The sequence below is a fragment of the Gigantopelta aegis genome, chromosome 2 (genome assembly GCF_016097555.1).
Source record: "Gigantopelta aegis isolate Gae_Host chromosome 2, Gae_host_genome, whole genome shotgun sequence".
In the NCBI taxonomy this organism is placed as follows: Eukaryota; Metazoa; Mollusca; class Gastropoda; order Neomphalida; family Peltospiridae; genus Gigantopelta; species Gigantopelta aegis.
The window spans coordinates 690,257-707,329 of NC_054700.1; the positions used below are offsets into that span (position 1 = coordinate 690,257).

The window sequence follows — 17,073 nt, forward strand, 5'->3', positions numbered from 1 at the left end:
AATGTCTGAAGACACTGAGATGACATTTTGCATATAGATCTATCATATACTGTTAAAGATCAATTATACTTTTATGGCGATTTACCCATTTTTCACTGAGTTATGGCCCTTCAACTGAGGAGGTAAGAACTTTTATGTGGCCCGTTAGGGGACATGTGCATGTATGTATTGATTTAGCAGTACTCCCAGAATGCTTGTTGATTTGTATAAGAAAATAACAATGTGTTAATAGAGGTCATTTAATACCTGCTCGCACTAAAGCTTACAATGTAACACGTCAGAGCTTTTATTTTTTCCCACACCCCTAGTAGCGCCCAGTGACAGGTATATTAAAGGCCGTGGTATGTGCTGTTTTGTCTTCTGGAAAGTTCGTAAAAAAAATATGTTTTTGCTGCTAATGGAAAAGTTTACGGAGTTTCCTCAAAACATAAATTAGCGAATGTTTGACATCCAATAGCCGGTGATTAATTAATCAGTGTCCTGTAGTGATGTCATTAAGCTAAACAAACCCCATTAAATCTAAAATATAATGTCAACAGATTGAAGATAATTTCAGTGACTAACTGCTGAAACCCTGGTTTGTATAGCAGTATCTTGTAACAGTGTGCTGAATGTTTTCAATGTTTGATTATTTCAGAACACCGACCCCGTGTCTTCTCCCCGAGAGTCTCGTCAAGCTGGTCTCCAGTCAGATTAACTGGCACATCGCTGTCAGCAGGTATTTAGATATGGCTGTCAGCAGGTATTTACATATCTCTGTCAGATTAACTGGCACATCGCTGTCAGCAGGTATTTACATATCTCTGTCAGATTAACTGGCACATCGCTGTCAGCAAGTATTTACATATCTCTGTCAGTTTAACTGGCACATCGCTGTCAGCAGGTATTTACATATCTCTGTCAGATTAACTTGCACATCACTGTCAGCAGGTATTTACATATCTCTGTCAGATTAACTTGCACATCGCTGTCAGCAGGTATTTACATATCTCTGTCAGTTTAACTGGCACATCGCTGTCAGCAGGTATTTACATATCTCTGTCAGATTAACTGGCACATCGCTGTCAGCAGGTATTTACATATCTCTGTCAGATTAACTGGTCTGTCAGATTAACTGGCACATCGCTGTCAGCAGGTATTTACATATCTCTGTCACATTAACTGGCACATCGCTGTCAGCAAGTATTTACATATCTCTGTCAGATTAACTGGCACATCGCTGTCAGCAGGTATTTACATATTTCTGTCAGATTAACTGGCACATGCTGTCAGCGGGTATTTACATATCTCTGTCAGATTAACTGGCACATTGCTGTCAGCAGGTATTTACATATCTCTGTCAGATTAACTGGCACATTGCTGTCAGCAGGTATTTACATATCTCTGTCAGATTAACTGGCACATCGCTGTCAGCAGGTATTTACATATTTCTATCAGATTACCTAGCACATCGCTGTCAGCAAGTATTTACATATCTCTGTCAGATTAACTGGCACATCGCTGTCAGCAGGTATTTACATATTTCTGTCAGATTAACTGGCACATCGCTGTCAGCAGGTATTTACATATCTCTGTCACATTAACTGGCACATCGCTGTCAGCAAGTATTTACATATCTCTGTCAGATTAACTGGCACATCGCTGTCAGCAGGTAGCGAATTCTATTTATCCCTTCTAAAATAACTTTTTACATATTTCTGTCAGATTAACTGGCACATGCTGTCAGCGGGTATTTACATATCTCTGTCAGATTAACTGGCACATTGCTGTCAGCAGGTATTTACATATCTCTGTCAGATTAACTGGCACATCGCTGTCAGCAGGTATTTACATATTTCTGTCAGATTAACTGGCACATCGCTGTCAGCAGGTATTTACATATCTCTGTCACATTAACTGGCACATCGCTGTCAGCAAGTATTTACATATCTCTGTCAGATTAACTGGCACATCGCTGTCAGCAGGTATTTACATATTTCTGTCAGATTAACTGGCACATGCTGTCAGCGGGTATTTACATATCTCTGTCAGATTAACTGGCACATTGCTGTCAGCAGGTATTTACATATCTCTGTCAGATTAACTGGCACATCGCTGTCAGCAGGTATTTACATATTTCTATCAGATTACCTAGCACATCGCTGTCAGCAAGTATTTACATATCTCTGTCAGATTAACTGGCACATCGCTGTCAGCAGGTATTTACATATTTCTGTCAGATTAACTGGCACATGCTGTCAGCGGGTATTTACATATCTCTGTCAGTTTAACTGGCACATTGCTGTCAGCAGGTATTTACATATCTCTGTCAGATTAACTGGCACATCGCTGTCAGCAGGTATTACATATCTGTCAGATTAACTGGTCTGTCAGATTAACTGGCACATCGCTGTCAGCAGGTATTTACATATCTCTGTCACATTAACTGGCACATCGCTGTCAGCAAGTATTTACATATCTTTGTCAGATTAACTGGCACATCGCTGTCAGCAGGTATTTACATATTTCTGTCAGATTAACTGGCACATGCTGTCAGCGGGTATTTACATATCTCTGTCAGATTAACTGGCACATTGCTGTCAGCAGGTATTTACATATCTCTGTCAGATTAACTGGCACATTGCTGTCAGCAGGTATTTACATATCTCTGTCAGATTAACTGGCACATCGCTGTCAGCAGGTATTTACATATTTCTATCAGATTACCTAGCACATCACTGTCAGCAAGTATTTACATATCTCTGTCAGATTAACTGGCACATCGCTGTCAGCAGGTATTTACATATTTCTGTTAGATTAACTGGCACATGCTGTCAGCGGGTATTTACATATTTCTGTCAGATTAACTGGCACATCGCTGTCAGCAGGTATTTACATATCTCTGTCAGATTAACTTGCACATCGCTGTCAGCAGGTATTTACATATCTCTGTCAGTTTAACTGGCACATCGCTGTCAGCAGGTATTTACATATCTCTGTCAGATTAACTGGCACATCGCTGTCAGCAGGTATTGACATATTTCTGTCAGATTAACTGGCACATCGCTGTCAGCAGGTATTTACATATCTCTGTCACATTAACTGGCACATCGCTGTCAGCAAGTATTTACATATCTCTGTCAGATTAACTGGCACATCGCTGTCAGCAGGTATTTACATATTTCTGTCAGATTAACTGGCACATGCTGTCAGCGGGTATTTACATATCTCTGTCAGATTAACTGGCACATTGCTGTCAGCAGGTATTTACATATCTCTGTCAGATTAACTGGCACATCGCTGTCAGCAGGTATTTACATATTTCTATCAGATTACCTAGCACATCGCTGTCAGCAAGTATTTACATATCTCTGTCAGATTAACTGGCACATCGCTGTCAGCAGGTATTTACATATTTCTGTTAGATTAACTGGCACATGCTGTCAGCGGGTATTTACATATTTCTGTCAGATTAACTGGCACATCGCTGTCAGCAGGTATTTACATATCTCTGTCACATTAACTGGCACATCGCTGTCAGCAAGTATTTACATATCTCTGTCAGATTAACTGGCACATCGCTGTCAGCAGGTATTTACATATTTCTGTCAGATTAACTGGCACATGCTGTCAGCGGGTATTTACATATCTCTGTCAGATTAACTGGCACATTGCTGTCAGCAGGTATTTACATATCTCTGTCAGTCTTGTTGGCTGTAAACATATAACTAAATCCCATTATACAAGTCTTGTTGGCTGTAAACATATAACTGACTAAATCTGTCAGATTAACTGCACTTCGCTGTAAGCAGGTATTTACATATCTCTGTCAGATTAACTGGCATATCTCTGTGAGATTAACAGGTACATATATGATATATAGAGGATTTGTCACAAGTGTTTTTAATATAGAAACTATATGTTAATCGATATTTGTCAAGGCTCAGCCTAGACAAATACTGATTAACTAGATGAGGTGGATATTTTACATATTATAAAACATGAGTAGCGAATTCTATTTATCCCTTCTAAAATAACATTTTAGTTCGATATTTAGTAAATCAAAGTTTTGAAGTCGGTAATATGACGTCATTGCAATTAGCACAAATATAACTAAATCCCATCAAAACGTTATGCTCAGGTATACAAGTCTTGTTGGCTGTAAACATATAACTAAATCTCACCAAAACGTTAAGCTCAGGTATACAAGTCTTGTTGGCTGTAAACATATAACTAAATCTCACCAAAACGTTACGCTCAGGTATACAAGTCTTGTTGGCTGTAAACATATAACTAAATCTCACCAAAACGTTACGCTCAGGTATACAAGTCTTGTTGGCTGTAAACATATAACTAAATCTCACCAAAACGTTATGCTCAGGTATACAAGTCTTGTTGGCTGCAAACATATAACTAAATCTCACCAAAACGTTATGCTCAGGTATACAAGTCTTGTTGGCTGTAAACATATAACTAAATCTCACCAAAACGTTATGCTCAGGTACATGTATACAAGTCTTGTTGGCTGTAAACATATAACTAAATCTCACCAAAACATTATGCTCAGGTATACAAGTCTTGTTGGCTGTAAACATATAACTAAATCTCACCAAAACGTTATGCTCAGGTATACAAGTCTTGTTGGCTGTAAACATATAACTAAATCTCACCAAAACGTTACGCTCAGGTATACAAGTCTTGTTGGCTGTAAACATATAACTAAATCTCACCAAAACGTTATGCTCAGGTATACAAGTCTTGTTGGCTGTAAACATATAACTAAATCTCACCAAAACGTTATGCTCAGGTATACAAGTCTTGTTGGCTGTAAACATATAACTAAATCTCACCAAAACGTTATGCTCAGGTATACAAGTCTTGTTGGCTGTAAACATATAACTAAATCTCACCAAAACATTATGCTCAGGTACATGTATACAAGTCTTGTTGGCTGTAAACATATAACTAAATCTCACCAAAACATTATGCTCAGGTATACAAGTCTTGTTGGCTGTAAACATATAACTAAATCTCACCAAAACGTTATGCTCAGGTATACAAGTCTTGTTGGCTGTAAACATATAACTAAATCTCACCAAAACGTTATGCTCAGGTATACAAGTCTTGTTGGCTGTAAACATATAACTAAATCTCACCAAAACGTTATGCTCAGGTATACAAGTCTTGTTGGCTGTAAACATATAACTAAATCTCACCAAAACGTTATGCTCAGGTATACAAGTCTTGTTGGCTGTAAACATATAACTAAATCTCATCAACGTTATGCTCAGGTATACAAGTCTTGTTGGCTGTAAACATATAACTAAATCTCATCAAAACGTTATGCTCAGGTACATGTATACAAGTCTTGTTGGCTGTAAACATATGACTTCAATGACAACAAAACAGTATTAACCAACTTAATAATGGTAAATATCAAATGAGTTTATGACATGGATACTATGGGTAAATTATAGGATAAATAATTGTATTGATAAATAGTTGTCTTGTTTTAGTTTTTAAATATGCATGTATTTCCAGTTATTTTAAATATGCATGTATTTCCAGTTATTTTAAATATGCATGTATTTCCAGTTATTTTAAATATGCATGTATTTCCAGTTATTTTAAATATGCATGTATTTCCAGTTATTTTAAATATGCATGTATTTCCAGTTATTTTTAATATGCATGTATTTCCAGTTATTTTAAATATGCATGTATTTCCAGTTATTTTTAATATGCATGTATTTCCAGTTATTTTTAATATGCATGTATCTTGTTCCAGTTATTTTAAATATGCATGTATTTCCAGTTATTTTTAATATGCATGTATTTCCAGTTATTTTTAATATGCATGTATTTCCAGTTATTTTAAATATGCATGTATTTCCAGTTATTTTAAATATGCATGTATTTCCAGTTATTTTTAATGTTATTTTCAGTGAAGGAAGTCTAGTTGCAGTTTTACAAGAGCATTGTGTTGATATTAGGTAAGATTATAAATTCCTCTTTGAAATATATTTTCAGAAAATTAGTTGAAACATTTTGTGGTAAAAAGGAGATAATGTCATAAACTACAGAGAAAAATAGCCAGTTTAAAATGTGCTAAGGTGCATTAAAATATTCCTTTCCCAATAATTCTCATATGCTCTAGCTGCCACCTGTGTAAAGAGGCCACCTTTTTATTCTCCCAAATCATCTAATATTGAAGTATAAACAAACCTGTATTAAGCAGCAACCTGTCTTAACAGGCCACCTTTTGATACTCTCTTTGGTGGCTGCTTAATACAGATTTGATGTTGAATTTGAGGATACATAATAAAAATAGAACAGATCATAAATACCCTTATTAGGTGGTTATGGGTTTGAAATTGGACACTTAATTTCACGTACTTTCACAAATTTTAAACAGCTGTTCTTTTACTAGAATTTTTATGAAAATTATTAAATTGTATCGCTTAATTTCCAACATTTTAGGGTATATAATTTTTACCCTTGGTACCCTCTGGCATAAACCCTAACTGTATAATTATCTATTATAATGTTGTATTATCGAAAACCTTGTTTTAGATCTCGTCGTGATGGCTATGAATCTGTGTTTGTCCGTGGCTCGTTTCCGCGTGACCCGTACCCACAGTGGACGTAATTACATATTATTATTTTGTTTCAGAACTCGTCATGATGGCTATGAATCTGTGTTTGGCCGCGGTTCGTTTCCACGCGACTCGTACCCACAGTGGACGTAATTACGGATTATTATTTTGTTTTAGATCTTGTCGTGATGGCTATGAATTTGTGTTTGGCCGTGGCTCGTTTCTGCACGACCTGTACCCACAGTGGACGTAATAATGTATTATTATTTTGTTACAGATCTCGTCGCGATGGCTATGAATCTGTGTTTGGCCGCGGGTCGTTTCCACGCGACCCGTACCCACAGTGGCGATGTGTGCGGTGGACGCCGGACAGCACCATGGTGGCGTGTTCACGGAGCGGTGGCGCCGTAGACGTCTTCGATATTGTTGGGACTCTTCTCTTCACTATACCCAGTGTTAGTTCAACTTTATCACTAATATACACCACAAACCTTTGGGTTTCACAGAAACGATCGATTCTAGTAGTGTGTCGGTAAAATCACGGAACCAAAATTTCGTTTCTCATGATTATTATATCAAGTACGACTATTCAACAAAAATAATATATATATTATTATTATTATTATTTAAAAAAATTTTATTTCTCATATCACACTACTGAAGAATGTGTGACACAATCACAAGACCCAATTCGGATTGTTGTGTCAACCGAACTTCTCAATGTTCCAGTTCCAGTAAACCTTTATCAGAGTGCCAACATGCTCTCAAATCAAACGCGTTACACATTGGAACCAAAATAACTGGCACTGATTATTTGTAGTGTATCTTAAATATAGGGGTTTAAATTTTTTTATTTAAATTCAAATATAATTTTGTAGAAAATATTTAACCATACTACTGTTACTAAAGTCAACTTTTCAAAAATTGACGTCATGCATGTGCTCGAGTACTGAAGGTGGCAGTCAAATAGGCCCTACTATGTCCTGTAGTTTCAGTATGGGATGAAATGAAGTAGGCCTAAACTATTATTTTTATTTAGCTGTCAAAATCAAAACCATGAGTATAATGGAGAAGGTGTGTCGAAAAACAACTTTGTTTTGAGTTTGAGAATGTGTCTCTGCACAAAGTTTTGTGATCATTTAAATTGATGGTATTAAAAATGAGTTCCCATGACTTGTTTTCAAGGGACCCAAAAACATTTTGTGATTGATTCCCATAATTACAAGGCATGGAATCGAAAAGTATTTTCCCATGAAATTTGAAATCCTATGGCCTGATACCATGATTTTTCACAGTATCCAGTGTCTGTTCACATTCATTATTAATATTATATTACAGTATCATTTCAAAACTGCAAGTAGATAACAGCATTTCCAATGCCTTGTTGTTTTTAAATGACTCCATCATGACAAGAAGTTTCATTTATTCATGAAAGATTAAACAAACTATAAACAAATGTACAAACATGCTACTAAAATTGTGTTGAATTGCCTATCAGTGATGTGTGATGTGTGTGTGTTTATTCCAGACGAGCCCGGAGAACATCGGCGCCCCACAAGACCTGAGTAGTGCTGTCGCCTCCCTCATCTTCACTGACACCAAACCCACTGACCAGAAATGGTACGGCAGTTTGTCTTTTTACAGGCAGCTTCGAAATAAGTCTAGAACATTTACTAACTCAGATACCAGGGCTTTAGCACATGCCAAGAATGTCAAGCATGGTATTTTCTTTTCAACAAAGTCTTTTCTATTTTTTGTTGTTGTTTTTTTCTTATTCACAGATACCCTGTTACAAGTAACTGCTCCAATCAAGGGGAAAAGGGAATGACTCAGGGATGATGTCTTTTTTTAGTTTTTCTAAACTTACTAATGTCAATTTCAAATAACGTGGAGTTACTGAAAACAGTATTTGTATAACATTAAATATTAGACCTTATCACAAGAAAATCTTGGTAAAGAAAAGCACACACTAAAGAAAAGCACATCCACCTAAATATTGATCAATTTTGTGTTAGTAAAATATCAAATAAACATACACTGTCAAGTATTGGTATAAAGAAAATAGTGATGTGAATGAATAACATCAGTGGATTCATACGTTTTGAACTAGGTGTGTCTAGTCTGTGAAGAGATTTAGTAATTATATTAATAATAGTGATGTGAATGAAGAACATCAGTGGATTCATACATTTTGGACTCAATATGTCTAGTCTGTGAAGAGATTTAGTAATTATATTAATAATAATGGAAAATATGAATCTATCATAACCCATACATGTAGGTTACCAGGCCCATATTTTGTGGTAACCTGTACATGGGTTACTAGACACATTGCTTATTTTGATGCATGTTTTGTTTAACAAGCTGTAATATCTCTGTGAATTTATTGTACTATGAACAACCATCATGATGGCAGTGTGTGTGTGAAAGATGAAATATTGGTATCTTTTTAGTCTTGTTTTAAATACACAATTGGTGTCTGAATGGACATTGGGGTTTTTATAGGCCATCAGAACTACTAACTATGAACTACCATCATGTGTGAAAGATGAAGTATTGTTCTATTCTAGTCTAATTTTAAATTCACAAATACTTGTAATATCTGTTAGACATTTTTTTTCTAGGTCGTCAGAACTGCTGATTGTGAACTACCACGGCAGTTTGCGGAGTTACTACGTGAATCGAGACTCGGGCTTCAAACTGCACCACAGTTTCGTGTTCAACCAGGAATACCCTCGCGGCGTTGGCTCCGTGGTCTACCACGCCAAACACAGACTGCTGCTGGTCGGGGGGTGTGGGCGGGCGGGGGACAGCGAAGGGTCGGTTCCGCTGGCCACAAGGGAGGGCATCACGGCTTGGAGAATCCTGTCTGATTATCCCCACTACAAACTGGTCACAGAATATGATGAGGGCCTTCAGCAGGTGTGTTGTATAAAAACTTATAATTTTTCGTTAATTTATCTCTGTATTCTTGTATTATAATCACAAATTGTATAAAAATCATGATACCATACTATGCATAAATTTGTCAGTGTTATAAATCTATAAAAAATCCCCCCCCCCCCCCCCCAAAAAACAAAAAAAACAAAACAAAACAAAACCCACAATTCTTATAATTACAAGCAAAACAAGATGCAGTTGAAGATCGGTTTTTGTCCATGCCATGATCTGTTTTCTGTAATGATGTTTCATTGCTTAGAAGGACATCATTTCTTGCATTTTAATTAGAAACATTTTTGAAATTATAAGAAATTGTGTTAAATTAATTAGTTTCATTAGAAAAAAACCCATTTCAGAGGATGAGAAATTGAAAACGGCATCCTCCTTTAGCACTTGAGAGTCTGTAGTTTGGTATTTAATCAACTTGTAAACTAATCTCTTACATGTATGTTGTTTTTCCTTGTAACCAGCTGAAGAAGAGTCGGTCCATCATCAGTCGCCTCAGACTGCCCCAGCTGACTGGCTGGGCAACAACGAATGTTGTGAGTAGATGTCGTAGTCTCTCTTCATCTACACATTAGTTCATCTCATGTTAGGCGTTTCAAGATATTTTTCAAGTTCTCTTAATTCTGTTATAATATGTCCTTTTTCTTCCATCCACCATCCATCCATCCATCCATCCATCCATCCATCCATCCATTCAATCCATCCGTCCATTCAATCCATCCGTCCATCCGTCCATCAGGGTTGTTATGTGTCCTGGAAATCCTGGAATGTCCTTAAATTTTGTGATTTTAAAATCCAGGCCTGGAATGTCCTGGAAAAAGCATTAAATTTTATTGTGTTCTGGAAATTTAGGCTAAACATTTGGTGGTTTTATTATTTTTGCATCTTTACTTTTGTTGTCCTCATAACCTATCTAAATTCAGACAACAGTTTATTTTTAAAACATTCATTGATTAAACATTTCATGTCCTGGAAAAAAAACAAATCCTGGAAATGTCCTTGAATTTTCTGGGGGGTTTTAAGTGTCACAACCCGTCTGTCCGTCAATCCCTCCCTCCCTCCCTCCCTCCCTCTCTCCCTCCCTCCCTCCATCCATCCATCCATCCACCCATTTGTTTATCATTCCTAATAAATGATTCATCTGGTCTGTACTAAATTTGGAGTGAACTACGGTATAACCTACATTGTATCTACGTGTATCCGTGATTTAGTAATTGCTGATGTGTTATGATGTACATTTGTATTACTATAATTATTGTTGTTGTTTTGGGGGTAGTCTCGAGGTGGGGTTGTTTTTTGTATCCGGTAACCTTTTTAGTTTTGTGGGAGGTGAATTATTCTTATTTCAAGTTGTTTAAATATATATATTTTTTATTTTTTTTGCCTACATGTATGTTAACCTTTTTGGGTTTGGATTTTGGAATAATATCTGTATGTGTTTGATTGTGTTGCAGGACGGTGTGTACAAGCTGTGTCTTTCCCCGAGTGGAGACGTGCTGGTGGCGTTACACCACAGTGGAAAACTGTCTCTGTGGGAAGTTCCGTCGCTAAGACAACGACAAGCCTGGAAACTCGAGGATCAGGTAGGTAGTTCAAGAATCAGTCAGGTTTTATATATGAAGTTTAAAAATAAGTTTGCATCATTTTTTAAAAATGAAAATAAATGCAATACTTTTGTTTGTATAGTTATTTGTGTTTAAAAAACAATTATCTTAATTTTGTTACTAATTAATTGTCTTGTAGCCTGCCTTTGATGATATTTGTGAAAAATTGGCTGAACATCCACAGAAAAGAAAAAGACTGAAAGGTTGGTTTTGCTTATTTCTAGTTTAGTGGTATTGTTCAGCACATTGACTGTAGTAAAAAAAAATAGTTTTTTACTAATTTGTGACAGAGTTATGGCCCTTGAACTTAAGAGATATGAAAATTTGTTAGGCCACTGTAAGGGCCATGTATTGCTGTAGCAGTACTCTCAGAATGCTTGTTAAATCTGTTTGTAGATGACTGCTATGTGATGACTTGGTAGTAGCAGTTGGATATTCTACAGATCAGAGTAAATCAACCTTTTCTTTAACAATGCCTGCCACATTCATTGGATATTGGATGTGAAATATTTGAACAAATGGAAAATTGTAGATGGTTTCGTCCGAAGACTGACAGAATTACAAAATGTTTTACTTTCAGAAGCTTGTGATTTAATAGAGTTATTGTGCTCTAGTTGTATCGGTAAACAAAAAATCTAACCGTTTATATTCAGAAATCATAATATGAGTAAATAATACAGTGCAGTATAATTAAAGGTCCTATGTCAAAGTTGAAACTACAATATTTTGTTATTATCACATTTATTCGTAATAAAATAACTAATCTTTACATATTATTTTAATTAACTCAAAAATAATAATTAATCGATTACATGCATAATCTTTCCATAATTAACTCTAGAATAATAATTTTAAAACGTGTTGTACTGGACGACAAGAGGGGTTTCCCGAATAATTTGTGCCTAAATATAGCATCATCATGTTTGCAAAGAATTATGGAAAAAAACTTGTGGTTTGTGTGTTGAATGTATACAAATAAAATTGTAATGTCACTAATTAATGTGTGACACACTCTCAAGATTTCCCCCTAAAATACGTTTTTTTTTCTACTAGTAAATGGAATTATTTGGTGTAATTTTTTATAGGCATATAGCTGCGGGTATAAACTTTATGTTTCAAAGCAAAAATTAATAAATATATTTGGCTGGAACCACCAATGTTGCAATTTGACATAGCCCCTTTAATGTTTGATTTCAGATTTGATTCCTCACAAGAAACTGCTTGATGTTAACTTCTGGTCCAATGAGGTACAGACACCGAACTAGTTTGATTTTGATTTTTCCGTAGAGGTTGTGTACAACCATCAACATATATACACACTATACTCTTTTTGGCTATCTTTACTCCACCTCCAAAGAGCATACATCAAAATTGTTTAAAAAAATTAAAGGAATATGGTTAACGTTTGTTTTACAAGTATATGCTGACATGAAATCCCTATTGAACATATTAATGATGATCGTCTCTCTATATTTCATGTTTTGTTTTCCCTTCTTTCAGGCTCTGATCACGGCACGGTGCACGGGCGCCGTCACAGTGTCGTCAGTGAATACACTGAAAAACCTGCTGGGAAACTCCCCCGAGTGGTTTGAACCGTCGCCCCGCGTCAGCGAGACGCACGAAGGAGGGTTCATTGGGATAGAGGTCTGTGCACATTTAACACTATGTGATTTGTTTTCTTATAATTTTTTATCTCATTTCAGCTTTTTCTTTTTGTTGTTACATAAAGTAATTTTTACAGTTCGACTTGATATGGTCTGGGGGCAGGATTTAGCTCAGTCAGTTGAGTACTCGCTTGAGGTGCTTACGTTGCATGATCTAACCACCTCAATGGATCCATTCAACTGATCGGGTTTTTCTCGTTCCAACCAGTGCACCACAACTGGTTAAAGGCCGTGGTATGTGCTTTCCTGTCTGTGGGAAAGTGCATATAAAAGATCCATTGCTGCATTAACAAAAATGTAGCAGGTTTCCTCTGATGACTACGAGTCAGAAATACCAAATGTTTGACATCCAATAGCTGATGATTAATTAATCAATGTGCTCTAGTGGTGTCATTAAACAAAACAAACTTTGATATGATCTGACAAGCTAAAAACAAAAAACATGTTGCCCGGTTCATTGGGATAGCGGTACCTGCAGATTTAACACTATTTAATAGCAATATGATTGATAGAGGTACCTGCAGATTTAACACTATTTAATAGGAATGTGATTTGTTTTCTTCTAATTTTTATCTCATTTTAGCTTTTTCTTTTTGTTACATAAAGTAATTTTCACAATTTGGTCTGACATGCTGAAAAAACAACTTTTATATAAGTATCATGATGATAATTTTAGTTTTCAGTTTTCAGAAGAAAAAACCCAAACAGCCTCAACAAATACCAATTAACTAGATGAGGTTGATATTTTACATGTAAAGAAACATGAGTAGCGAATTCTATTTATCCTATAGCACTTCCAAAACAACACTTTAATTTGATATTTAGTAAATGACATTTCTAAAGTCACCTCCATCGGTAATGTGATGTTAACACAATTAGCACAAAATATTAATGTAGTTTGATGTCACACATTTCAACTAAATCTCATAAAAACGTTACGCTCAGGTATACAAGTCTTGTTGGCTGTAAACCAAATGACCCATTGAAAGCAAAACATTATTAGCCAAGTTAATAATGGAAACAATCAAATGAGTTTCTTATAGGTAAACATGTAAGTAATAGGATAAAGCTTGTGACAATTGAACATTATTTCACTCAGGACATAAACATGATACGAAACAGACGCTGGTTTAATATCAGATAATTCTTACATGCGCCTGTAAGTGACCACCTGATGTAGATCAATATCGTCTCCAACATATGTTGTAGATGACTTCTGAGACTTGTGATTGGCTGTTCCAAGGTCATGACCCAAGTGTTCCAAATGATGATGTCATTTTTGTCTGATGTCAATAACTTATACATTTCAACTCAATGTTGTGGCTTTTTGTCAAACTATATTAAAAATTACTTTTTACGGATGTGTAAGAAATAGAATAATACAATTTCGATTTATCTTGCAACTCGTGGTTTTCAAAAGTATCTCCATGTAATTCACTATCACTCATTGATACATTTGGCAACCACTCATTGTGAGATAAACAGAGGAGAGTCCCTGAGTGTCTTGTCATATCATAATTTGTCAGCACGAGTTGATAAAAGTATAAATCCGAAGCTTGCGGAGGATTTTTATACTTTTATCAACGAGTGCTGATAAATTATGATATCACAAGACACAAGGGGGGTATTCTTTTTATTATCCATTATCATTCTTTTCACTTGCGACAATTGTAAACAATGTCAGTAATGTGGCTTGAATGTCACTATATTTGACATCAGTAGATTCATTAACTAGTAGGATGACAGTGGTGTGATGTCACTAATGATAGTTTTAGCGCTGAAACATACACAGTGACGTAACAAAAGAAGCAATATCTCCTAGGAGAATATCGCAGGTGATATCGCAAATTATAGTGCCAGCAATATCTCCTACAAAAGCCTTTAATGGATGATAAATTGCCACCAACAGGTTTGCATGTATTATTCTCTATATCTGTTATCTGCTGACCCAGTCAGTACAATCGGGTTAAGACATTCCACAGTGAGTAGTTGTGTTGTGCTTGCAGTGTGAAGTGCAGTTTCCCAAGAAGAAACTCGTCGCTAGCGGCGACAGCGATGATTACGATGACAGCGATGATGAGGAGGGGTCGTGGGTTACTAAGACAACGCGATACACCAAACAGGTGCTCTTCTACCTTACAGACAGTGACAAGTTCCAGCCGCCCAGAAAGAAACCAAAGTTAGTCAGGTTTTGGAGTAGCTAATAGTCTGTGTATCTTAGCTTCATGCACTTTTTTGGTGGTCTACAGCTGGTCAAAGGCCATGGTATGTGCTATCTTGTCTGTGGGAAAGTGCATATAAAAGATCCATTCCTACTAATGGAAAACTAGCAGGTTTCCTCGCGAAGACTTTATGTTGGTTACCAAATGTTTGACATCCAATAACTGATGATTAATTAATCAATGTGCTCTAGTGGTGTTGTTAAACAAAACAAAATTGGTCTTTTTTTTGGTGGTCTGATCATACCAGTTCATTTTGTTGGTATTCATCATCTTCATGGATGTGACTTTACAGCTCTTTTCAGTTTTATTAATTTTAGATTTTTCATTTCTTTACTTCTTTCAATCATTGGTGAAACAGGGGCGTGATATAGCGCAGTGGTAAAGCGCTTGCAGTTTGGGATCAGCCCCCGCCGGTGGGTCCATTGGGCTATTTCTCATTTCAGCCAGTGCACCACGACTGGTATTTCAAAGGCCATGGTATGTGCTATCCTGTCTGTGGGATGGTGCACATAAAAGATACCTTGCTAACTAATGGAAAAATGTAGCGGGTTTCCTTTCTTAGACTACATGTCAACATTACCAAATGTTTGACATCCAATAGCCTGTGATTAATAAATCAATGTGCTCTAGTTGTGTCGTTAAACAAACAAACAAGCGTCATTGGTGAAACAATGAGGTGAGATTTGGCAAAAAAAAACCCAAAACTATTCCATTTGTTAATGTTGAAACAGTCTGGTCATAACTTTAAGCTTTCAGGTTAAATTTTAACATTGATGTCTTCGCAATCACTCATTTCTACACTGATATAATTAAAGTGACAGACCCTAGTTTTTAAACATGCACTAAAATGCATTTTTCTATTTTAGAAAACACACATGCCTCAGAGACGTAAAGGTTATGTAGAGGAGCTCTTGTTTATTTTTGGAGGATATTTCCCTGTTTTAACATGACAGACTCTTTATTTCACTTTGTTGTAACTTTATTGACATGTTTTACATGTTTGTAGATTAACCAAAAATCAGTCAAAAATTAGTAAGACGTGATGAAATATGTTAGACATTTTTATATAATATTGAAACATTTTAACTCATATTCAATTTGTATTGTGCAGTGAGACATGATGAAAAATGTATTATTTGTCAGGCTCGTCACTCGACTGTATCGACTAATTTGGCTCAAATCAACAACACCTGAAGAACTATATGCAAGAAAGGTAACTCACTTGTTAATGCAGTAACTGTTTCAGGGGTTTTTTCATTTATTTTAATTTGGTTATGCAAAAAAAACCTCCCAAAACACAAAACCATTGACCAGAATAAATTTGTTAATGATGTTCTGACACTTTGAAAAAAATAAAAATAATGAGTAAATATTTTTTGTTTCACTTAATTTATTATGTTTTTATATATACTATAAATGTTTTGGTAATATCAGGGTAGAGGTGATCTCTCCAAACTTTCTAAATTACATTCATTTTGATCAGTAGATGGTAATAGAAATATTAATGCACTTTGTAGTGCGTCTTGAAAATCTGTTAACAATCGTATAGTTTACCACCATGCTTCAATACCTAGATTCCAGTGTGTTAGTAGTACTATGTATTTTCTTTTATCGATTATTCTCTTCTCTGTGTTGTCCATTAGTGGCCCTGTTAGTAGCATAACTACAGTTTGTCCAATGAGTTACTTGCTTTAGACACTCTTTTGATGAATTTCAAACCAGTTCAGTCTCTTTATCTTCCATTGTATAAATGTAAGCAGTTTTCAAAGTTGTATTATAGTTCAGTGTAACAAAATTCTTAATAGCAAAGAAGTTACTAAATTCTAGAATTGCTGCAGTATGTTTAAATCCTGTCAGTATACACTTTGTGTTTTGATTACATACACTGTTTCTGATAGTGGACTTCTTGCTCTCTGAGTGTATTTCTATAAACCTGTGCGATTCGTTACTTGTTGAATACTAAGTATTACATCATTTGTGTGTTTGTTATTACTGTGGAAAAGTATTGGGAAGCATTGGTCCTGTCTAATTACATAGAGATTATTATACGAGTTTCTGTGTC

At 35.8% G+C, this 17,073-nt stretch overlaps 1 protein-coding gene across 2 annotated transcripts in view; it reads left to right on the top strand.

Moving 5' to 3' along the window:
• Positions 1–17,073, top strand: part of LOC121379474 (neuroblastoma-amplified sequence-like) — a 112,547-nt gene that overhangs the window by 14,618 nt on the left and 80,856 nt on the right. For both annotated transcript variants that reach the window (XM_041508127.1, XM_041508121.1), the window contains exons 4-15: positions 638–718; positions 5,925–5,972; positions 6,853–7,030; positions 8,104–8,195; positions 9,200–9,497; positions 9,986–10,057; positions 10,976–11,104; positions 11,265–11,328; positions 12,323–12,372; positions 12,626–12,769; positions 14,796–14,968; positions 16,155–16,224. In XM_041508127.1, the coding sequence (XP_041364061.1) occupies positions 638–718; positions 5,925–5,972; positions 6,853–7,030; positions 8,104–8,195; positions 9,200–9,497; positions 9,986–10,057; positions 10,976–11,104; positions 11,265–11,328; positions 12,323–12,372; positions 12,626–12,769; positions 14,796–14,968; positions 16,155–16,224 (1,399 nt within the window). The remainder of the gene's footprint in view (positions 1–637; positions 719–5,924; positions 5,973–6,852; positions 7,031–8,103; positions 8,196–9,199; positions 9,498–9,985; positions 10,058–10,975; positions 11,105–11,264; positions 11,329–12,322; positions 12,373–12,625; positions 12,770–14,795; positions 14,969–16,154; positions 16,225–17,073) is intronic.